Here is a 24,841-nt window from a genome sequence, read left to right on the forward strand (position 1 = left end):
TTGCTAGATGACCTATTTTACTCTAGAGGGTCAGGAAAGTGGAAGCTAAATTAGGCAACAGTCAAGGGTAGGGAAGTGTTCTGTGTGGAAGAACAGTATTCATTCAACAACCATGTCTTGAGTGCTGCTAGCTGCCAGCCAAGTCTAAGCTTTGTGGTTAAGTATGGGCAAATCATAGATTGTTTCTCTATGAAGCTTACATTATAAGCACATGCTATAATAAATCAGCAAGTTTTATACTATGAAAAAGGTGGTAACTATAAAGAAAAAATACACTGGGGAAGGGAGCAGTTTTACATGGGAGTGGTCAGGGGATGCTTCCTTGCAAAGGTGGCCTTTAAGTAGAAACTAAAACAAAGCAAGGGAGGTGTTTTTTTTAACTGTATGATTTCACTCATATTGGACATTTTTATATTAAATATAATTTATTGTCAAATTGCTTTCCATACAACATCCAGTACTCATCCCAACAGGTGCCCTCCTCAATAGCCATCACCCACTTTCCCCTCTCCCCCACCCCCCATCAACCCTCAGTTTGTTCTCTGTATTTAAGAGTCTCTTATGGTTTGCCTCCCTACCTCTCTGTAACTTTTTCCCCCCTTCCTCTCCCTCATGGTCTTCTGTTAAGTTTCTCAAGATCCACATAAGAGTGAAAACGTGGTATCTGTCTTTATATGCCTGACTTATTTCACTTGGCATAATACCCTCCAGTTCCATCCATGTTGCTGCAAATGGCCAGATTTCATTCTTTCTCATTGCCAAGTAGTATTCCATTGTATACATAAACCACATCTTCTTCATCCTTTCGTCAGTTGGTGGACATTTAGGCTCTTTCCATAATTTGGCTATTGTTGAAAGTGCTGCTATAAACTTTGGGGTACATGTGCCCCTATGCATCAGCACTCCTGTATCCCTTGTGTAAATTCTGATATGTCATTTGCAAATATCTTTTCCCATTCCGTTGGTTGCCTTTTAGTTTTGTTGATTGTTTCCTTTGCAGTGCAGATGCTTTTTATCTTGACGAGGTCCCAATAGTTCATTTTGCCTTTAATTCCCTTGCCTTTGGAGATGTGTCGAGTAAGAAATTGCTGTGGCTGAGGTCAGAGAGGTTTTTTTTCCTGCTTTCTCCTCTAGCATTTTGATGGTTTCCTGTCTCACATTCAGGTCCTTCATCCATTGTGAGTTTAGTTTTGTGAATGGTTTAAGTGATCTAGTTTCATTCTTCTGCATGTTGCTGTCCAGTTCTCCCAGCACCATTTGTTAAAGAGACTTTTTTCCTTTGGATACTCTTTCCTGCTTTGTCAAAGATTAGTTGGCCATACATTTGTGGGTCCAATTCTGGGGTCTCTCTCGTATTCCGTTGGTCTCTGTGTCTGTTTTTGTGCCAATACCATACTGTATTGATGACTACTGCTTTGTAGTAGAGGCTAAAGTCTGGGATTGTGATGCCTGCGAGGGAGGTGATTTGAAGGTACACAGGTCCTTAGGAGCCTTTTGCATTTGAACGCTGGAGAAAGACTATAAATGGAGCACAAATAACACCTATTGTTCTAGGGAGGTTTCTAGTAAAAAAGGAACCAGAAACATAAGCCTCTAGTCTATATAAGTTGTTCTAATGAAAACATCTTCCAGAGAAAAGGCAGTGATTGAAGTCCCATTTGTAGATGTTCCTCTATACACATCGCCATTTGAGAATCCTACTAGATGTGTTAATATTGTCTAAGGCACAGACCCAGGTGAGTTTCTGGCATATAAAAGTAGTTTGGAATATTTTGTTCAATGACCTTCATTTTAAAGTTACTGCCTACTATTTTGGAGAATTGAAGGTGTATCAAAAGAGTGTATACAGACAAGCATCCTTTTCTGAAGAAGAATAACCTAGAAAATACAATTTTGGAACAAATTATCAAATATATCCATGCTAATTTTCTTGCTCATCTGATGGAGTTACTAAACTTATTTATTGCATGAAATAATAGTTTTTGAAGATAAGGTCTCTGAGAGTTAAAATACATTCACTATAATGAAGACATGAAAAGCAATTTAATACCAGATGACATTGAACAATTTATACAAATATGTGGTATTATTAAGACAGATTTTTGGTGAACTTATTAAGTTGGTTGATCCAGTGGAGTGGAATTAATATCAATTATTTGGATTTACGTAAAAGATTTTGCAAAGCCTTCCATGATATGTCTCTGGATAGATAAGGTCAGCCTTCTTGTCCCTATATGGGCTGGTGGAGAATGTCTGTGTTTTAATATATTCTTTCCTGGTACCTGATTTATGTGCCAGAGAATTGGACTGAAAATGATTGGATTCCTTTATTTATCCTGCAGTGTCAGAAAATTTGGGGGAAAGAAGCCATTTGAGGAGTTAGCTGGGACACTGTGTACATTTTACCCAAACTGGAGTGGTTAATGGATGATTTCTTCTCCCACATGACTTTAGAAGATTTATAGCAATGTCATGTAAAGTTAGAATGTCACATTCAAATGTCATATACTTGTCTTTCATGTTTTAAATCAGAAAGGGTATGTTTATTGTTTGAATTGTTGCTGCTTGTGAAAGGTAATATCATTAAATCAGTTAAGTTTTTGATGAGGAAGGTCTCGCTTCCCGTCCATACATGTAAGTGTATATATATGTGTGTAAGTATATATAACTATACAAATGTACATTTATGTACATTTACATTTTCTTTAATACACACATACACATGCCTGTGTGTACATATATGGAGAGAGAGATAGACACTTCTTGGGCACAAGATTAATATTAAAGCAAGATAATACAGGTTCTTAGTAAATTAATGCAATCCTGGACATGGTATAGTGTCTGGATTATAAGGAGTAATAATTATTATCCTGCGTTGGTTTGAATGCACTTTGTATTTTAGAATTTTAGCTGGATTTTACCAGGATGGTGGCATCCTCTAAAGAATGTTTATAGAACCAGGGATTCTTTAATTTTAAGAACAGCCTAAGCAGAGATAAGGGATACATATTGTCTTGTAGAAAGAGGAAGGCTTTTCTCTGTATTGCTTCAGAAGGTTGTATCAAAAATAAACAGAGGTTGATAAGCCTGGTTGTCTTCTGCCCAGATCTCCTTCCTGAGCCCAATTTCTTCTATCCCACTTTGTTCTGGATAGATCCAACTTGAAATCCAAAATGCATCTCAGGCTCAATAAGGTAAAAATTAACTCTTTGTTCTCCATGTCTTTCTAAACTTGCTTCCTTGACTGACTTCCCCATTTTTGTTATTACATGGCCATTCACCATGTCACCTGTACCAAAAACCTGGAATCATCCAGACTCGTCCCTTTTCTTTCCCTGTGAGCCCCTGGCATGTCAGCAGTCACAGAATTTCTTCCTTGCCTCTCATAGTCATTATTTCATATTTGTTCCCCTCACTGTTTACCCAAGGTAAAGTCCTTTCCTGAATTCTTACCTCTCTTTAATCCAGTTTCTGCATTAAAGTCAGTATTGGCTCTCAAAAGCCTTTTGTTACAGTTTCTCCTCTATTTAAAATCCTTTGTTGCTTTCTATTCTCGATAGAGTCTGATCACTTAGGCCTGCAATGATTTTTATTGTCTGATCCTTTCCTGTCTCTCAGTATGTGTCTCCTATTAGCCCCCACATATCCCTTCACCTATATTCTATTTCCATAAGCCATTTCCGCTACTCTCTGTGTCACTGTCCTTGTACATGCTATTCCTGTTGCTCACAGTACTCCTATTGGTCATCTGGTATGAAAACTGCTTCATGTTGGGGGGCCTGGGTGGCTCAGTCGGTTGAGTGTCCCACTTCGGCTCAGGTCACGATCTCGTGGTTTGTGAGTTCGAGTCCCACATTGGGCTCTGTGCTGACAGCTCGGAGCCTGGAGCCTGTTTCAGATTCTGTGTCTCCCTCTCTCTCTGCTCCTCCCCCGCTCACACTGTCTCTCTCTCTCTCAAAAATAAATAAACTTAAAAAAAAAAACTGCTTCATGTAGAAAACTCAGTTTGAATTTTTCTCCATGAGGCGTTTTTTTTTTTTTTTTCTACTTGGTGATGAGTACTCCATTTTTTAAGCCATCGTGTATCATAATTATGTGTCTGTTGTTTGGAAGGAAAATAGTCTGCTGGAAAGTAGTTGTTCAGAAGGGCTATCATGACCTCTTCCCTATCTGGGCTTGGAAATGGGTTTGCAATTAAAAGTATTTACTGTGCATACCTTTGGGATAATTTGGGGAGGGAAAAAGTCTATGGAATGCTAAACCTGTAGAATTGAGAAATGGAGATTATTTGTGAAGAAGAGTATGGATGAAAATAGTTTTGATATTTCTCTATAGTTTCTAATTCTTCACTTGGTGAATAAATAGCATGTTAAAAAAAAACTTTAAATGTAATGGAAATAGTTTCACTAAACCCAAGTATAAACAATTGTTGCCCAAGAAGCAATAATTATAATTATTATCACTTTTGTGTGCTCATCATTTTCTAAAAATTTTACATACTTTGTATGAAATGCTATCCCTATTTCACAAATGAAAAATCCAGTGCTTAATGAAGTTAAATCCAAGTTCATACAGCTTTCAAATCACAGAGATGGGACTGGTACCCAGATCTGTGTGATTTCTCCTAATCTCTCAATTTCACAGAAGAAAATTACTATGTGACCTTGAGAAAATAATTACAGGGGATATATATGCAAGTATATTGGAATAGTAACATTCCTTATGAATATTACGAATATAAGTATATATGTATGAATATACTGGAATGATCATTTTCTTTATGAATATAATTCTGATATGGTCTAAAGGGAATTCTGGCCTTTTTGGTCTATGAAGGAAATCTAAACTTCACATTACGGCACAGAATCATTTATTTATTTTTTTTATCAGAGCACCCAGAAAAGAACACAAACCATAATTTTAGGTTGAAGACTCACAAAGGTAACATACGTGTAGTTCCACACCCAGATAAAAAGATAATCTGCTGCCAACAATGCAGACACTCCTGTTAAGTCCTATCCTAGTAGTCATAAACTTCTCACAGCTCTTCACAGTTGACCTCTATCCTGATTTATAATACCTCAGAATCGTTTTATTTTTAACTTAATGTAAATGCAAATGCATAATATATAGGTTGTAACCACCTTTTTTTTTGCTCAATGTTATATTTATAAGATACCTCCATTATGCATATAGTAGTAGTTCATTAATTTTCATGGCTGGATAATATTCCTTCTTGTGAATATACAGTTTAATTTTAAGTTCTGTTTAGAAAATTTGGGCTCTTTCCAGTTGGGGGTCATTATGAATAATGCTGCTATGAACATAACTGCACATATATTTTGGGGAATATATGTATGCTTTTTTATTGGCTATATACCTAAGATTAGAATTCCTAGATCATTGGATATATGCATATTTAGCTTTACAGGCATTCACAAGTGTTTTCCAAAGTTGATGTATAAATTTTTACTGTCATCAGTAGTGAATCAAGGTAAAAATTGCTTCATATCCTCTTCATTACTTGCTATTGTCACATTTTTAATTTGAGCTTTTATGGTGGTTTTATAATGGCATCTCTTGTTTTCATTTAGCATGTAGTGATGACTAATGAGATTAAAAGCGCTATTAACAGCTGTTTTATTGGCTATTTGAAATACCTAGTTTTTGAAAAGCCTATTTGTTGGATTATCTGTATTTCCCTTCGTGATTTGTTGTAGTTATTTAAAGTATATATATTCTGGGTTTTGATTGTTTATTGATTATCTATATTAATCATTTCAGTTTTTTGTTTGTTTTTTTTTTTTTTTTTTTGCTTTCACTGGGCACCTTACCCTTTTACTTTTTAATGATATCTTTTTTAATAAACAGAAGTTTTAAGTTCAGTGTACTCTACTTGAGTATTTTCTGTTATGGTTAGTATATTTTTGTCCTGAGTTTAAAAATAAAATTTGTTACTCTCTGACCCAAAGTATACTCTCCTGGATTGTCATACAGGGACCTAATTGCTTTACCTGTCATATTACAATCCATCTAGTATTTCTGGTGTGAAAAAGAGATGAATGTCCATTTTTTCTCATTTAGATAAAGTTAAAATAGCAAATTTATTGCGAAGACCATCCTATCCTTAATGTTCTACATTGGCACTTTTAATCAAATGCTTATACATATACGGGTCACTATATGTATTCATATATCTATGTATTCATATATCTATCTATCTATCTATATATATATATGAACTCCAATAAAGTTTCATTTGTACATTTGCCTACAGTTAGGCTGATACCACAATGTTTTAATTACTGTGGCTTTATGATAAATTTTGACATCTGGTGGTATTGTAAAAGAAAAATTGAACCAGTTGGTAAAACAGGCAAGGGAGAATTTATTCAAGGCTATTGCAGTTAGGAATCAAGACTATTGTAATAGGGAAGAGATTGCACTCAGGTCCACTAAACCAAAGGCAGACGAGTTTGTTAAGTGCTGCAATGAGCTGGCGTAAAACCATTGGAGAAACTTTATGGGGTTGGGTAGTCAATATATTTATGCCATCTGTGTTTGCTAATTGTGCCTTATCAGAGTTAGGTTCCTAGCCTCCCAGAGATTGGGAGACAGGGGTACTGTCTTTCTTGATAATTACATTTCAAAAAGATAACTTTCAGGTCCTTGAGAAGGACATTCTTGGGTTGTAGCATATTTACATCTCAAAGAGCAAAGAAAAATTTACAGTTCAAAATTCTCTAAATTAAGTGCTCTAAGAAAAACAAGGTCAGAGGCTTGTAGCCAAAGTTTAGTCAAGATGAAGGAAACACTAAATCTACCTTGGCCAATGTAAACACTTCATGTTTGTTTTCTCCTTTCAAAAAATTATTGTGGCTATTTTTATTCACATTTTCTTAAAGATTTTAGAATCAGCTTGTCTGCCCCCACCAAAACAAAACAAAACAAAAACTCTTCTATGATTTTAATTGGGTTTATTGACTATATAGATTAATTTATAGTGGATTAGTATCTTTATTATGTAAAGTATTTCATTTCATGAATGTGGAGTAGCCTTTCATTTATTTAGGCCTTTATTTTCTCTCAGTAATGTTACACAGTTTCCAGGATAGTGGATCTTAGACTTTTTATGAGATTTAATCATTTTCTTTGATATTTTTTGATATATTTGCTGTTTTTATAAATAGTATATTTTTAAAATTTCAATTTCCATTTGTCTTTTGCTCTCTTCCCTTGTTCATTAAATCAGTTATTATTATACTGTATACTCTAGTACCGTGAGATTACTGTTGATGTGTTTCTGAAGGTGAGGCTTTTAGTAAATCACCATAATAAAGCATGATATCTCCTGTAGGTTTGGTATAGATCCTTTTTATTCCTCTTGTTCTAAAAGGCTTTGTCATTTACTGGGTGCTGAATTTTATCAAATGCTTTTTTCAGGATCACTTGAGATAATCATTTGTTTTTCTTGTTTATTCCCTTAATAGGTAAAATCACAGTGCTTCATTTTCTAGTGCTAAAATAGCTTTGCATTCCTGATGTAAACCAAACATAGATGATATGTATAATCTTTTGTCTTTGTTGTTAGATTTCTTTGCTAGTATTTGCTAACATTTGATTTGGAATTTTCCCATTGGGTGCCTGTAAGATACTGGCCTATTGTTTGCCTTGTAATAGGTTGCTAGGTTTAAGCGCCTGATTGTGCAGGCGTAGAAACTTGCCATTTCTACCTGAAATTTTCTTTTTTGGGGAAGTTTTAAATGAAAGATTAAATATATTTCATAGACATAAGATTGTCTATTTTTGACTTCCACTTTTGGGTTTCACTTCCATTCTCCAGATTTTCCTTTTTTTTGGTCAGTTTGAGTAGTTTGTTTCTTTCTAGGTGTTTGTGTTTTGCCTCTAAAGTTACAAGTATGTTCATATAAATTTCTGTTTAGTCTACATGGTATTTAATAATGTTATTATTGGTTATCAATATTTGAAGTTTAGGAAATGTGATACAAAACTATGAATGTCAAGCCTTTGTGGAAAAAGCAAGTGACCTGGTGATCCTTTGCGTGTTTTCCTATTAACCTCAGTAGGAATCAAATAGCTCTGGCACCTTTAGCAGGAGCTCTCCATTTAGCTACAGTCCCCATTATTGCCCATTCTCTTACAACTAGATTATTTTGTACATTTGATGATATGTATACATTAGAATTTGTGATTTCTTGAAAACACTTTTTTAAACATTTATTCACTTTTGGGAGAGAGACAGCATGAGCAGGGGAGGGGCAGAGAGAGAGGGAGACACAGAATCTGAAGCAGGCTTCAGTCTCTGAGCCCTTAGCACCTAGCCCGATGTGGGACTCGAACCCATGAACCCTGATATCTTGACCTGAGCCGAAGCCAGATTTTTAACCAACTGAGCCGCGCAGGTGCCCCAGATTTGTGATTTCTTATAGATGGTGTATTTCAATGCCTAGAGTTAGAATGAAGCATAGAAGGCTATCTGTTTTTCCCTCACTTGATTACAAATAAGATACATGATAGATTATGCTCTTGGTTTAAAATTTTAAAGGGAAAGATTTTCAAGTCTTGTATAAAATATAAACCTTATGCTCTTGGTTTAAAATTTTAAAGGAAAAGATTTTCAACTCTTGTATAAAATATAAACCTTAATAAGCCATAGATAAAATATGAAAAACTAGTAGTTTTAGTGACATGCTGAAATGTTTTGCTGTATTCTGTATTAAAATTATATTATGCTGTAAACTTACCACGTCTGGAAGCAAAAGCTGATTTCCCATCAATGACACTCTAAATGTTTCCCGATCACAAGCATATCTATAATTTATCACAGTTGTCAGAGCATGCTCACCTTTGTTGACCTATCTGACCCTAGCTGTGACCTGGCTAGGAAGGTACCAGGGCAGTTGCTATTATCTCCATTTCACTAGTGGGAAGTCTAAACCATAACAAGATTGTTTGCTGAGAGGTGATACCTATTTGGGTAACAGTAGAATTGGGACAAGACTTTAGGCAATCTGTACTTCATGCCTAGTGATCTGTCCCCAATTCACAGATTATGCTCTAATACTGATGCCCATTGTAAGTATGAAAGATCTAGAATTTGAGGTGGAGAAGATAGGACTTCACATGTGATTCTATCTTTCTCTGCCTCTTCAAATTTACCATAGATAGCTCTGTTGTTGCTATAAATGACTGGAAGGTAGGTCTTTAATGAAGAAGAAGGCAAAAAAGTTTCTAAGACTTTTTAAGCCTAAAATGTCCCCATATTGATAACTCTAGTGGTGGTACTAAGCTTTGAGACATTTCTATACGATGTGAAATTCACATAATAACCCCTTAAGACACTAAGCACAAAGGTAAGGAGCACCCCACTTCAAGAAGTTCAGAGCCTGTGAGGTCCAAAACAATAAGCAACAGTAAAATCTTAAACTACCAAAGAATGCGCAGGAGTGTGATGAACACTGGAAAGGATGCTGGAATGCTCCTTAGGACTCCCGCTCCTTATTTTCTGGTATCCCAGCTGAATAGACTGGTGGGAGCGAGAGAGCAGAGTTTATTAAGCTGCCACAGAACATTAAATAATAGCCTGCAAATAATAACAGCATCAACAACAGGGCCTTTCCAGATTTATTCATTAGTACTTTATAAACTCATAAAAATAAATAATATATGGAACTGACTGTAATGGCACAGGGGAACATGCTTCTTCAAGTTAAAAATCTCACTATGTTTTTAGCATAATCACCAAGACAAAATTTCATTAACGAGTCAGACAGTCATATTTACCTTTGAAAAATAAGTCCTTGCAAAAGAGCACATGTTCTTGATCGGGGAGTGTGAGTATTTTCTGATTTTCTAAAAATATCTTAAGCAAATAGGGAGTTAAAATGTCACAAATGTTTTCAGATGAAATTATAATGTTATGCTTCAAATCCTTGTTAAGTGGGTTAGATAAAATGTATACTTAAGTCTAGTAAAACTTCTGTTAAAACTAAATATGAAAAGATTCAAAAAGGGTTCTGCATGTGTACATCTCACTAGGTTATGTAGCACACATTATAAGGCATATTGAATGTCGCATGTTCCACTGAGTAAATGACATCGTGAAAGAACACGGGCTTGTTGCCAGATGGATCTGAGGTCTGATCCCAGAAACTCAATCCTGTGGCTTCTGTGGCCTTAGGCAAGTTACTTAACTCATCTCAGTGTCTGGTTCCCCTCCCCCACTTTTTTAAAAATTCTCAAGGTAGTCAACATACATTGTAGCCTTGGTTTCAGGAGTAAAACTCAGTGATTCATCTCTTACATTTGACACCCAGTGCTCATCCCTAAGAGTGCCCTCCTTAATGCCCATCACCCACTAAACCCATCACCTCAACCACCTCCCCTCCAGCAACCCTCAGCTTGTTCTCTGCATTTAAGAGTCTTGTATGGTTTGCCTCTCTCTCTGTTGTTACCTTTTTTTCCCTTCCTTTCCCCAAGGATCATCTGTTAAGTTTCTCAAATTCCACGTATGAGTGAAGTCATATGATATCTATGTCTATCTCTGACTGACTTATTTCGCTTAGCATAATACCCTCCAGTACTATTCACCTTGTCACAAATGACCAGGACTCATCTCAGTGTCCAGTTCTCACCTTTAAACTGCACACTGAGAAGTGGCAGTCACAAGTTCCTTTTCAGTCAACAATCCTACAGGACCATTTAAATAGAAGTAGGAATGATATTCTCAGAGAAACTTATAGTAAGTGTTTCCCAATATATCAGGACACGTTTTTCCACCTTGGGCCATATGTTAGACAGTGAGGATATAAGGCATGCCATTTTATAATATACTGCTTTGGTTCACAGTTTGGAAAAACATGTAACATTGAGAAGAGAATCCTAGAATTGGCAAAACACTAGTCGGTAATACACTGCCCCATTTCTAGCCTCATAATGGGCGTTATTTTATTTCTTTCATTAAGGTATTGGATGTTATTTCCATTTCATTATCATTAAGGTGAAGTTGCTTAACCTTTTTAACTCTATAGTTGTTTATAAGCTAGGAAAGAAATATCAGGTAATGTTATTTATCAGAAGGTACATTATGCATAAAATTTGTTCAGCGGGACAGTATATTCCAGGGTCTTAAACTAAATGAGATGCGCTGCTTGCTGTCTCCCTTTCTTATAAATCCTAGTTGCTGCTATGTTGTGTGGTTGATGGCACATAATTGTTTCTTTCTAGTGAGCATACTCATGTGAACAGTTTGTCCCGTAATGCCAATCTTGATGGGCACAGTTTAGCTCTCACATTCTATCACTGGCCTCAATAAATTCAAAGGTCAAGGCACTTAAGTTTTACCTTCCAGGCTTATCAGATTTTCCTCAGTTGCCTTTATCCAAATGTGTCTCTGATGGTCACTTTGCACTTCTGCTTCTAAAAACCAACTCACCCAAACAAAGGAACCCAAATGAGAAGTGTCCTTGGTAGGTCTAAAAATAAGGGATGTAAACTGAATGGGAGGGAGAAAGTTTCCCCGTTGTCAATCTAAGCATAGATGATAATGGAGTTGTGATTTAGCCCACAAAAGTGTGTTAGAGCAAGTGAACTGACCTTTGGCTTCTCTCACTGCCAAGACAAAATGAGAACGTAAATAAAAATTAATTTCTTCGTATCACTTTATGAGATGTTATAATTCATTTTCACTTGTGTGTATAATGTTAACCTAGCTTCACAAAAAAATGCATTATTTCTAACAGCTTGAAAGATTCATTTTTTTTTAAATGGAAACTCAGACCTTTTCTTTTTTCTCTAGAGAAGAGGCTTCTAATCCTAATGGAATGATTCTTTAAAAAAATTATTTAGCTTTCCGTCAGCCTCATTCGATCCAATCTTTGAGACTTGTGTAACAATTTGGTTACGTCCCTTTAGGCACTGATAAGAAGCAGCATCTTTGACTGATTATAGAGCTGACTGATAATCTTCGAATTGCTTAGCTCTAGTCTTTGTAACTCAAATCAGGGCCAATATTTCTAAGTAATAACCAGATAAATTCATAAAGTGAAGCACAGTGTACATCCATTTGTATTTGTGCATACAGCATTACAAAAATCTACCTGTGGGCAAACATGTCCAGCCTACGAGCAAGCAATTTCTAATTCACTTATCTAATTTTACTGAGGTGAGTAAAAAGCTTCATGCCCACATTATAACAGAAGTGACTTACAGTCAGTTCATTGGTGGTTTTCTGAGAGTAAGATAGGTTTAAGCAGTGGAATGTGTTAATAAAGGTTATGTATACTCTCTTGTGTTGGAAATCTTTAAAGAAGACTATACTTGAAATCTAGACAACTACTTATAAAGATTTAATAACTACCTTTCTAGAGTGAGTAGAGTAAAATAGATGACCCTTGCTAGTTCTTAGAAGATTTTATATAAACACGATGATCAAACAAAATGTAAATAACTATGAACACTCATATAACTCAATTCCAATTAAAACTGCTTTCCAATACATAATCTTGTTTAATATTTGTGACAATTCTTTAAGGGGTTGATACCATAATTTTTTTGAGACAGATGAAATGATTTAGCCATGAATTTTCTGAAAGTCACTTGATTTTTGGGGGGAGTAGGGGGTAATAATACCAAACTCTTAAAGAATTGCCAGAATTATTTCCTGAAAATGAAGTGTTAATATTTTTTTTTTTTTAATTTGAGAAGTAATACAAGCAGTTGACTGACATAACACTTAGGTCTATGTATCTAGACATGTATCTAGACCATAGATATGTGTCTAGATATTTGTGTCTTTCCTCATATAAAACACAAAATTCTAAAGTGATAGCATTTATGTATTTGGGAAGTTGAATCACAATAAATTATTAAAAATCTCCTCTATTTAAATGATTTTAAATGATTTTATTCTAGTAATTGAAATGCGTTTTCTAAAATTTTGCCACTGTAATGCACGGCCACTCTGGAAAACAGTGTGGAGGTTCCTCAAAAAATTAAAAATAGATCTATCCTATGACCCAACAATAGCACTGCTAGGAATTTGCCCAAGGGATACAGGAGTCCTGATACATAGGGGCACTTGTACCCCAATGTTTATAGCAGCACTTTCAACAATAGCCAAATTACGGAAAGAGCCTAAATGTCCATCAACTGATGAATGGGTAAAGAAGTTGTGGTTTATATATACAATGGAACACTACTTGGCAATGAGAAAGAATGAAATCTGGCCTTTTGTAGCAACGTGGATGGAAGTGTAGAGTGTTATGCTAAGTGAAATAAGTCATACAGAGAAAGACAGATACCGTATGTTTTCACTCTTATGTGGATCCTGAGAAACTTAACAGAAGACCATGAGGGAGGGGAAGGAGAAAAAAGTTACTGAGAAGGAAGGAGGCAAACCATAAGACACTCTTAAAAACTGAGACTAAACTGAGGGTTGATGGGGGGTGGGAAGGAAGGGAAAGTGGGTGATGGGCATTGAGGAGGGCACCTGTTGGGATGAGCACTGGGTATTGTATGGAAACCAATTAGAGAATAAATTTCATGTTAAAAAAATAAAAATAAATAAAAATTCCCCACTGTAATAAATACATCTTTACTTTCTACAACTTCAGTTTTACGAGATATTTTGTAATGCCATGGAATCAGTCTCTCTTAAATATGTCTTTTGTATTAGCTTGTGTGGTCTGCTCTAACAAAATTCCAAAGTCTGAGTGGCCTAGACCACAGAAATTTATTTTGTCACAGTTCTGGAGGCTTGAAGTCCAAGATCAAGGTATTGGCAGGTTTGGTTCCATCTGGGGCCTTTCTCCTTGGCTTGTGGATGTCCATCTTCTCACTGTGTCTTCACATGGTCTCCTGTGTGCTCACGTGTCTCTTGTGTCTTTGCGTGTGTCCAGATTTCCTCTCTTTATAAGGACACCTGTCGGATTGAATTAGATACCACCATAACAGCCCCATTTCAAATGAAAAACCCTATGTAAAGGTCCTATCTATAAAGGCCTTGTCTCCTAATACAGTCACATTCTGTAGTAGAGGGGGATAGAACTTCAACGTATGAATTTTAAGGAAACGGTTCAAATATCTATCGATTGATAAATGGATAAAGAAGATGCGGCATATATACACAATGGAATATTACTCAGCCATCAAAAGGAATGAAATATTGCCATTTACAATGACAGGGATGGAACTAGACAGTATTTTGTTAAGTGATATAGGTCAGTTAGACAAAGACAAATACCATATGGCTTCACTCATGAGGAGAATTTAAGAAACAAGACAGTCATAGGGGAAAAGAAGAGAGGCAACCTAAGAAACAAACTCATAGAGAACAAACTGGTGGTTACCAGAGGGGGGATGGGTGAAATAGGTGAGGGGGATTAAGGAGGGCACTTGTGATGAGCACCGGGTGCTGTATGTAAGTGTTAAATCAGTAAGTTCTACACCTGAAACTAATATTTCACTGTATGTTAACTAACTGGAATTTAAATAAAAACTTATAAAAAAGTTATAAATGTTTCAGAATATAAGTGTAGATGTATGTCGGAATAGTTCTGTCCTGAACTCATTGAGACTATAATTCATGTTATGCATCCTTCAACTAACATCTTCTTTCATTAAGATATGTCTTTGTAGACCTATGTGCTATGTGTAGAATCATAGGGAAATAGCTATGTATTTTAAAGTTCATTTATTGGTTTTGAGAAAGTGAGTGAGCACACATACAACTTGGGAAGGGCGAGAGAAAGAAAGAGAAGAGAGGGAGAAGGAGATGGACAGGGAGGGAGAATCCCAGGCAGGATTCATGCTGTCAGTGGAAAGCCCAACGCAAGGCTTGAATTCACAAACCGTGACATCATGACCTGAGCCAAAATCAAGAGTTGGGCACTTAACTGACTGAGCCAATCAGTCGTCCCGGAATAGCTGTATTCTTAACTCACTGAAACTATAATGCATTTTTTCGTTAACCTCTTCTCTCTTTAAGATATAAATGTGTCTAAATAAAGTATAGATGCAAAAATAAAAATGAGACACAGTTGAGCCCATAACTTCTTTATTCTGTTCATTTTTGACATACACCATGTGTTCGATAAATATTTGTTGTTTAAATGGATTCATGATGGATGAATGAATGAATTAGAGGCTATCATTAGCTGCGAATTAAATTAAATATTGGATTGGCTGAATTATAAGCATTCAGTAAATTACCAAAATTAACTGTTATAATGAGTGGATTACCAAAGGCACTTCTTAAAATAGTTGTGTTAAATAGGTTTACTGTGTATCTAAAAGAATATTTATTATTAGTTTTTGTGACTCATTCATATAGTGAAAAAAAGCTATAGTGTAAAGTGTACCACATTAGAATACTTTGGAATTTCTATAAAGTTAACAACCTTAAGGAATCTAGCATATGGAGGTCTTTATTTGGATGTGTTTTAAGTTTATTTACTTATTTTGAGAGAGAGAGAGAGAGAAAGCACAAGTTGTGTGGCACAGAGAGAAAGGGGGAGAGAGAGAATCCCAAACAGAATCCCAATCCCATTCATTCTCAACATGGGGCTCAAACTCATGAACCGTGTGATGATGGCCTGAGCCAAAATCGGACACTCAACTGACTGAGTTGCCCAGGCACCCCTGTTCAGATTTGTTTTATAGGAAGTCCACTAAAATTAATAAATTGTAATCGTCAATCTATGAGGTTACAAACCTAAGATGCTACTTCAGTGGACACTACCTTTATGTGTCCTGTAGCACTGGAGAGACGATGCTGTACCTATTTAGAAGTCTCAGTACGTTTTCTTTCATTTATGAAGAAGGTACTTTCCTCACCTTCACTCCCGTCTCCAGGGGGGTTGAATGGGTGTAGTCAGCATCCCACAATTTGGCCTTTTATATCTTTTTCCTCAAATCAGGTGGATAGTGTAGTTTATGGCTTTAAGGGGTAAGATTTTCTCTGGAGCTAATGTTTTTAACAGATCTATTACATACCATTTTACCTGATGTGTCCTGACATCGGCACTAGGAACTTAAAGAACTTCTAATATGTTTCAGAAAAAAAAAAAAAAAAAAAAACAAACTTGGTTGTAATAACTAAGTGGCTAATATTGTTGAATTCATTGATTTATGTCAGCATGTTTCCTTTGGGTATCTTGCGTTATTATTTCAGTGCTGTTTCTTCTGCCATAAACTAACATAATTCAAAAGGAGTAGAGAGTGAAACTATAAAAAATAGGAAAATCAGCTGCATTATGTTGAAAGCAATAACATTTTTATTGACATTACTGAAAAACACCTAAAACTCACTTGTGACCATGCTGAATATGAGTACATGATCATTTTCATACTGTTAGTAAAATGTTATTGCCTACTCCTTACTCATGCACAGGACTCCCTTTTTGGAAAGTTGGTAGGGTAGATGGTTTTGAAAAAATTAGGTGGGTCTTCAAGCCTCCTAGGAATAGGTGGATTTTTTTTTTCATGATGCTCATTGCATATGTATTATTTGAATCATATATCATTATCTTCTAGATACGTGAATCTAAACATGTAGCATCAAATATGCCAGAAATTATGGCGAAACTTATCTCAGATACCAAATATATTTGTAAAAAATATGAGTTACACACATTTTTTTCTAGCCCTGATTCTATACAAAATAAAATATATCTCTATTTTGAGCTACTTCTCATTGTAAAGATCTGGTAGCTGTAGGAAAATAATTCTCTTATTTACACAAAAGTAAAAAAAAAAAAGTTGAAGTTTTAGACTCTGAAGTGCATCATAATGGAATTAAAATAAATGATGCCTAATTTTTGTCTTAAAATATTCCCTTTGCACAGCTGTTATCTGAACATATATTTTCTCATCTAAACACCATTGGTAGTTGGATATATGACAGTACATCAGCCGTGGGGTGGCCTTAGCTGTGGTGACGGCTGCAGTGGAGGGTAGGGCCCAGGGAAGGGGTGTGGTGGGCAGGGCTAGAGGCTGTCGTATAAGACAACATCACCCTCCTACATGTGAAGCTCACTGAGATGGCGATCTGGGTGCTGGAGACCTGTCAGAACCGCAAGAATCTACAGTAAACCCTTGGTTTGTGACACTAATTCTTTCTGGAAACATGCTTGTAATCCAAAGCACTTGTATATCTAAGTGAATTTGTCCGCAAGAAATAATGGAAACTCAGATGATTCGCTCTACCACCCAAAAATACTCATATAAAAACGATTACAATACTGTAATATATTGTGAAATAATAGGGAAAATACAAAATACAAAGAAAAATAAATTAACCTGCACTTACCTTTGAAAGCCTTCGTGGCTGATGTGAGGAAGACAAGGAGAGGAAGGTTACTGTGTAGGACAACTTTCACTATCACTAATGGAATCGCTTGTATCTACTGGGTCAGCAGAATCTTTTTCTTTTCATGAAACTTTAACAAGGAAACTATCCAATGACCTAGAATGAAGCAAAACATTACTAAGCTTACTCTTGTCTGGAAAAGCAAAGGACTGTCCAGAGGATCTTTGAAGTGGCAAAAATTACTACACTAGTGCCATTTCTGGGCACTTTCCAACATTGTGAAAAATCACTGAATTGTGCCAAACACTGTGGCCTAAGACCAAGCATCCAAGCATGGGAGACGATCACCCAGAATCCTGCAGTGGGTGGATGAGAGAGAGGGAGATAGATAGAGAGAAGAGCCACTGACTCCCTTGTGCTCATGTGACATTCAGCATCATGTACTACTCGTATTGCAAGACGTAAGTCATTTATCAAGTTAAAATTTCTTAGAAATGTTTGCCTGTCTTGCAGAACATTCAAAGAACAAGGTAGTCACAATCCAAGGTTTTATAGTAATTCCTTTTGACCTTCAGCTTAGTTCCAGGTATTCCAAGGGCTTGTCAACATTCCTAAAAATGATCCCCCTAATGAAGTGTATGGCTTTATTTTCTATTTGTCAAATGTGGATAAAGACAACTCTCAGGGCAGCCTTGACTGTATCCAGCAAACCTTCTCTAGCTCTGGAGTCTCCCAGCTCAGTTGTCCGGGTCTTATGCCAGATAAAATTACAGTATATGCAACCAATGACTCCTATCAGATGATACGAGAAAGAATGCCTGAGGCAGAGGGGGAGTCCCACAGCCAAAGCACAGAAGTTATCAAACCTGGTGGACCGTATGTAGGGAAAAGAGTGTCAATTCAGAAAGCACCTCAAGCTATTTCAGATACCGTACCTGAGAGGAAATGGTCAACCCCCAGGAACCTTGCAGATATGATTCAAAAGACACAGGGCAGCAGCAGTGTTTCTCACTGGCCACGTAGGGACAGTGTGATTTGCTTGCTGGCACTGAAGGCCCACAAGATACCTGAGCAGAAAGATGGCGTCAATCACCAAGATGGGAACTCCCTCGGAGCAATTCTGCAACAGGTAGCCAATCTGAATCCTAAGGGCCTCTCGTTTACCGTAAAGGATTATATTTTTAAAGAGATTCAAAGAGACTGACCTGGATACAGTGAAATAAACAGTCATTAGAGTCAGTGCTCTGGAGAAAGCTGAATCTGTCACAGAATGCTGCCAGCACCAGCCATTCAGAATCTCCTGCATGTTCTAGTAGCAATGCTGCATCTTCTCCTCAGATATGGCTTTTGGATTCAGATTTCATTGATCCTTTAATGAATAAAAAATCTCAAAGACCTCACCTGACAAAAAGAATGCCTCCAACGTTAAATTGCCCTTTGAATCCCACCCGTGAAAAATCTGCAGGCCCCCTGCCGTCCCCTGCAGCTGCTGCCATCCCTACCCCTCACTACTGCCTTCAACCCACCTGCCCATCTCCAGTCCTCCTCAGACTAAATTCTCACTCTAATTCCCCTAGAACTCAAGAAGGCCAGGGGACTCAAGACCTACCTCTTAACAGTTTAGTCAAAACAGTAGTATATATGAAGACAGGCAAGACAAATACTCTTCTAGAACTTCTCTGGAAACATTATCCCCTGGTTCAGTTCTACTAAAGTGCCCAAAGCCTATGGAAGGAAACCATTCGGTCTCACACAAAGTGCAAAAAAGTCTAAAAAACAGAAGGAAAAAGGCCAAATTAAAAAAACACAACATTGCAACAACTGAAAAAACGAAGAGGACCTTAAAGGAGAAGAAGGAATTGCCAAGCTGAACAGCTTCAGTCCAGTTTCCAATGAAGGAGTTAAAGAAGGTTGTACTGACTCTATGGAGCCTTCTTCAACAATTGCACTCCTAGATTATATGATAAAATATATTGCTATCGTCTCCTCTGAGCAATGCCAGAATTACCCAAGGATGACTTCAATACTGAGTTTGATGAGTACAGGGCCTTGTGTGCCAGGATGGAGACTGTAGGTAGAAGATTTATGAAACTGGATGCACAGCAAAATCAGCTTTATCTGGGCTCAAAAGACAATCAGAATGTTCATGAATAAGTCTTACAAGAATATCAGAAGATCAAGCAGTCTAGTCCCAGTTATCATGAAGAAAAATATGTATGCAATCAACTTCATAACCAGTTGGCTCACCTCAAAAAAAAAAAAAACAAAAAAAACCCAAAACTCTAATAGGTGAATTTGACCAACACCAAGCAGAGTCATGGTGCTAGACATGTATTTGATGGGTCCAGTTCTGGGTTCTCTATTCCGTTGGTCTATGTGTCTGTTTTTGTGCCAGTACCATGCTGTCTTGATGATTACAGTTTTGTAGTAGGGGCTGAAGTCGGGGATTGTGATGCCTCCCACTTTGGTTTTCTTTTTCAACATTACTTTGGCTATTCGGGGGTCTTTTGTGGTTCTATACAAAACTTAGGATTGTTTGTTCTAGCTTTGAGAAGAATGCCGGTGCAATTTTGATTGGTTGTATTTAAAATTCCAAATGAGTTGCTCTAAGATTCTAAAAATGAGACTTTGCTTGTTGAAAGTTTCACTCTTAGTAAACTTGAGTTATTTTCTCCCCATTGGACTTTGGTTCCCTGCATTTGTGACAGTGTTTTTTCTGCCTCCTACCAATTTATGTTTGTCAATAGAAATATTTTTTTTAATATTGTGGATCCAGTGTCACTACTTCAAATGAGTTTTTATTCTCCTTAAAAACTTGTGTTTATCATTAGAAATGTTTTTTTTTAGATATTGAGAATTCAATGTGTGTACTTCAAAGTTACGCGTGTTTAAAAAAAAACCCAGTAATGTGCAAGGTGAAAAGGTTTTAGATAAACATAAGCCTATTTCCTGCCGTTTCTTAATACCAAGTCTTTGCCTTAAATGGTAGAATATTTAGAAATTTGCACAGAATGCAAAAAAGAAACATTGTTTCGGAGGGTTAAGGAATAGAAAGGTGTATGAGTATTTGTATGTGTATAGGTATGCACACACACATGTACATACAGACTGATTTGATCTAGAACAGTAAATCCACCCTGCAAGTTAACTCCCCGTTGCAGTGGTTGCCTTAAGGTGTTTGCTAGTTGTGTACATGGTGTGGTTCATCATTAGCTACACCGCTTCCCACTCGGTTAGAGCAATGGGAAGCATACTGTGCCTCCTGGTGTCTGAAAGCGTGTGCTCAGGCTGCATGTGTGTAGAGGTGGTGTGCATGTGAGCGTGCATGGAGGAAAAAAATGCTGCTTCTCTCTGTAGGTCAAACCCTCAGGTTAAGCAACTGATGAGTGTTATCATAGGGACTTCTTTTTCTGTCAAATTGCTACTTCTGTTGCAAGAGACAAAAGTGTTTCCGTTTCAACAGTTTGGCAGCTTTATTAATGTTGGGCAAAATCAATATGTTAGAAAATGAAACAGATCTATAGTTTGGGGGCAAAGTCGTAAAGTTAAACTTGAAGGTAACCTGCTTATACACTGCTACAAAGTATTTTTTGAAGAGAGATATACAAAGAAACTATTATTGGCATGAAATGTATATTTAGAGTTTTTTGTTTGTTTGTTTGTTTGTTTGTTTTTTTCATCCTGGGAGTCAGGAATATAAACAGGAGTGAATACATTTAACCATATCATACCGTGAATTCGTCAAACAGCACAAACTTTCATTGCATTGAGTTTACCTGTTGATGTTGATTTAAGCTATCATTTGTTTTATCATGTGGGAACATAAGTTATGCGGTCAAAAATACAAGGATTTTGAACTAATGTTGATTCAAGTTGTGTTGTCTTACCGTATTGACTTTTCACAGCGCTGCCTGTTGGAAAGGGAAGCACTGTTTGCAAATCTGTTTTGAAATGTTTGTCAAAATTTTGATAGTATCGGGCGCCTGGGTGGCGCAGTCGGTTAAGCGTCCGACTTCAGCCAGGTCACGATCTCGCGGTCTGTGAGTTCGAGCCCCGCGTCAGGCTCTGGGCTGATGGCTCGGAGCCTGGAGCCTGTTTCCGATTCTGTGTCTCCCTCTCTCTCTGCCCCTCCCCCGTTCATGCTCTGTCTCTCTCTGTCCCAAAAATAAATAAAAAACGTTGAAAAAAAATTTAAAAAAAAAAAAAATTTTTGATAGTATCTTTAATAAAGATGTTTGTCTCCAGCATCCAGCAAACATATACATATGGACATACATATATTCATATATACATACCATTGGTAGTTGGTTTATGTGATATATTAAAATAGTGTGTGTATATAAATATTAGTAACATGCTAGGGATATGGCAGTTACTATGCAGCGAATATTAAAATTTTCTCTCTAGAATACTTTAGAGACAGAGTGATTTTAAATAGTTTGTAATAATAATCTAGGTAATTTTTAAAGTCCACATGTGGAAGTAAATTAAATTGAAATTTTCTTCTACAATCAAGACATTAAGCAATTTTAATTACACAGCATTACTTTCCAGAAGAGTCTTTAGGTATTCTATTTAGTAGTCAGACTTTTATCCTTTGGTATATGTTTTCAGACCTGAGAAAGATACCCATTTCACATATTATCAATACAAAATCCTCTTAAATTCTATATTTATGGCTTTACTCTCTTACATTTACCATGGAGACATTTCAAATAGTGGTATGATAACTGCCTCAAACTTCTTGCAAGTATCTTTACTTTTCAATGTAATTTGAAAGAGTGAATGAAATAATCTAAAGACAAATGAAAGGCTTGATACGTATGTCATTATAAGCAAATCACGAAGGGTGTCCTTAAACTCCTAGTATACATAGGAGACTCATAATTAGATACTGTCACGAATCATTCATGCAATTTTATTTTATTTTTATTTTTTAAATATTTATTTTTAGAGAGGGAGAGGTGGGAGCACTTATGAGTTGGGGGGTGGGCAATGAGAGAGAGGGAGAGGATTCCAAACAGGCTCCATGTTGTCAGTGCAGAACCCACTGATAGGAGGCTGTATGCCAGAAGCCATGAGATCATGACCTGAGTTGAAATCAAGAGTTGGACGCTTAACAGACTAAGCCACCTCAATCATGCAATTTTAAATGAAATTCAGTTAACAGTTAATTGTCTGCTGATGTGGTGATGGGTTGTCTGTTCCCCCAGGTCCTGGGAGATAGGTGGGCAAACATCTGTAGATGGACAGAAGATCGTTGGGTTCTTTTACAAGACATCCTCCTGAAATGGCAGCGTTTTACCGAAGAACAGGTGAGTCATGTGGGGGAAATTGTGTCAGTGAAAGATATGGTGAGATTTTCAATGGGAAAAAGAAAGCATATGATGATCTACTTTAGTAATTATTTATTTTCTTTTTTGGAATTATTTTATTTCTTTCAGTGCCTTTTTAGTGCATGGCTTTCAGAAAAAGAAGATGCATTGAACAAGATTCACACAACTGGCTTTAAGGATCAAAGTGAAATGTTATCAAGTCTTCAAAAACTGGCTGTATGTATTTTTTAGCGTTCACAACTTTTTAAAAAAAAAAAAAACCAAATAGTTGACAGTAACACCATTATTTGGTCTCTTTATTCTTTCCGATCTTAAACCAAATACTCATTGTTGTGGCTTAAATCATAGTCTGTTCAATTATATCATATTGTAAATTTTCTTTAAAATAGGAACAGCTATATTATCTTAGATGGCTTGGGCTGCTATAATAAAATACCATAGACTGGGTGACTTAAACAAATATTTATTCCTCACGCGTATGGAAGCTGGGGAGTCGAGGATCAACCTGCCAGCAGCTTTAGTTTTTGGTGAGGACCCTTTTCTGATTTGCATACTGCACCTTCTTACCTTGTGTTCCCGTGGTAGAAAGAGAGGAAATTTTGGTGTCTCTTTCCCACGTTTATTTTTTTTTAATTTAAATTTTAGTTAACATACAGTGCAATATTGGTTTCAACGGTAGAATTCAATGGTTGATCACTACATACAACACCCTGTGCTCATCACAAGTGCCCTCCTTAATAACTATTGGCCATCTAGCCCATCTCCTATATTTTTTAAATTAATTTTTTAAATTGAGATGTAATTGACATATCACATTACTTTCAGATGTATAGCATAATGATTCAGTGTTTGTATGTATTACAAAATGACCGCCATGATTAGTTAACACCCATCACCTCACCCAGGTACGTTCTTTTTCTTGTGGTGAGAACTTTAAAGATCTATCCTCTTAACTCTCAGATACACATTAGGTTGTTATTATTAACTGTAGTCACCATTCTGCGCATTACATTCCCCATGCTTATTTATTTTATCACTGAAAGTTTGTACCTTTTGATCAACCTTCACCCATTTCCTCCTCTTAGAAGGGCATGAGCTCCAACATGAGGTCTCCACCCTTAGGATCTCATCTAAACCTAATAACCTCTCGAAGGCCCCACCTCTTACTACCATCACATTTTATGTAAGTGTGTGAGGGTAGGGTTCAACATCTGAACTTTGTGGGGACACAAACATTCAGTCTATAACATCACACCCACAGACCCCCCCAAATTCATATCTTTCTCACATGCACAGTGCATTCATTCTATCTTATGAGCTCCAGAAGTCTTAACTGGTTCCAGAATCAGCTCTGCAGTATAAATTCCAAAGTTTCATCATCATCTAAATCAGATGTGGTAAGACTCCAGGTGCAATTCATCCTGAGGCAGACTTCCTACCTAGCTGTGACACTATGAAACCAGGCAAGTTAAGCGCTCCCAAAATATGTTGGTGCGTCAGGCAGAGGACAGACATTCCCCTTCCAAAAATGAGAAAAAGGAAAGAAGGAAGGAGTGACAGGTTCCAAATAGGTCCAAAACACAGCAAAGAAAATTCCATTAGATCTTAAGCCTCAAGAATAATCCTCTTTGGACTGATGCACTGCCCTCCAGGACCACTGGAGAAGCAGCCTCACCTCCAGGACTCCACAAGTTAGCCTTATCTGTTCATTTCCACAGGGCACCACCCATGTGGCCCTTCCAGCAGCCCTACCCAGTGGCTCTGCTCCTGCGGTACTGGGGAGGGGCATCCTGCCCCGTGGACTGGAGAGGTAGACCCACTCTTTGAAACCCGGGAAGCACTAGCTCTGCTCTCTGGGCCTGTGGTGGGAGTGGTACGTCTTATAACTCAGAATCACCTACGTTATTCTTCGCTTTTCTTTAGGAATAGCACATGTTAGACAGCCTTCCTTCATTCTGTCCATTTTTCTCCATTGCTTTTAGTCTCAGCTGGCAGTGTTTCTGTTGGTATAATTCCATCTCTATTCCTGGGTTCTGTTGAGATGCCTGACTAGGTCTCTGGTTCCCACCCACACTAATCTTATCAAGTGGTCAGTCAGCCATACCCTTAGTGTTCTCTTCTGAACATATTTTCTCATTCTTTGCAATATGGATAGGCTGAGGATTTGCCACATCTT

At 36.9% G+C, this 24,841-nt stretch overlaps 1 protein-coding gene and 1 pseudogene across 16 annotated transcripts in view; both read left to right on the forward strand.

The window, feature by feature from the left end:
- Nucleotides 1–24,841, forward strand: part of DMD (dystrophin) — a 2,111,713-nt gene that overhangs the window by 696,731 nt on the left and 1,390,141 nt on the right. For all 16 annotated transcript variants that reach the window (XM_053892047.1, XM_053892050.1, XM_053892044.1 and 13 more), the window contains 2 exons: nucleotides 22,543–22,644; nucleotides 22,774–22,881. In XM_053892047.1, the coding sequence (XP_053748022.1) occupies nucleotides 22,543–22,644; nucleotides 22,774–22,881 (210 nt within the window). The remainder of the gene's footprint in view (nucleotides 1–22,542; nucleotides 22,645–22,773; nucleotides 22,882–24,841) is intronic.
- LOC109249326 (RNA polymerase II elongation factor ELL2-like) lies at nucleotides 9,458–19,656 on the forward strand (annotated as a pseudogene).

Source organism: Panthera pardus, unplaced genomic scaffold, assembly GCF_024362965.1.
Source record: "Panthera pardus isolate Hobbes unplaced genomic scaffold, ASM2436296v1 HiC_scaffold_27, whole genome shotgun sequence".
Classification (NCBI taxonomy): Eukaryota; Metazoa; Chordata; class Mammalia; order Carnivora; family Felidae; genus Panthera; species Panthera pardus.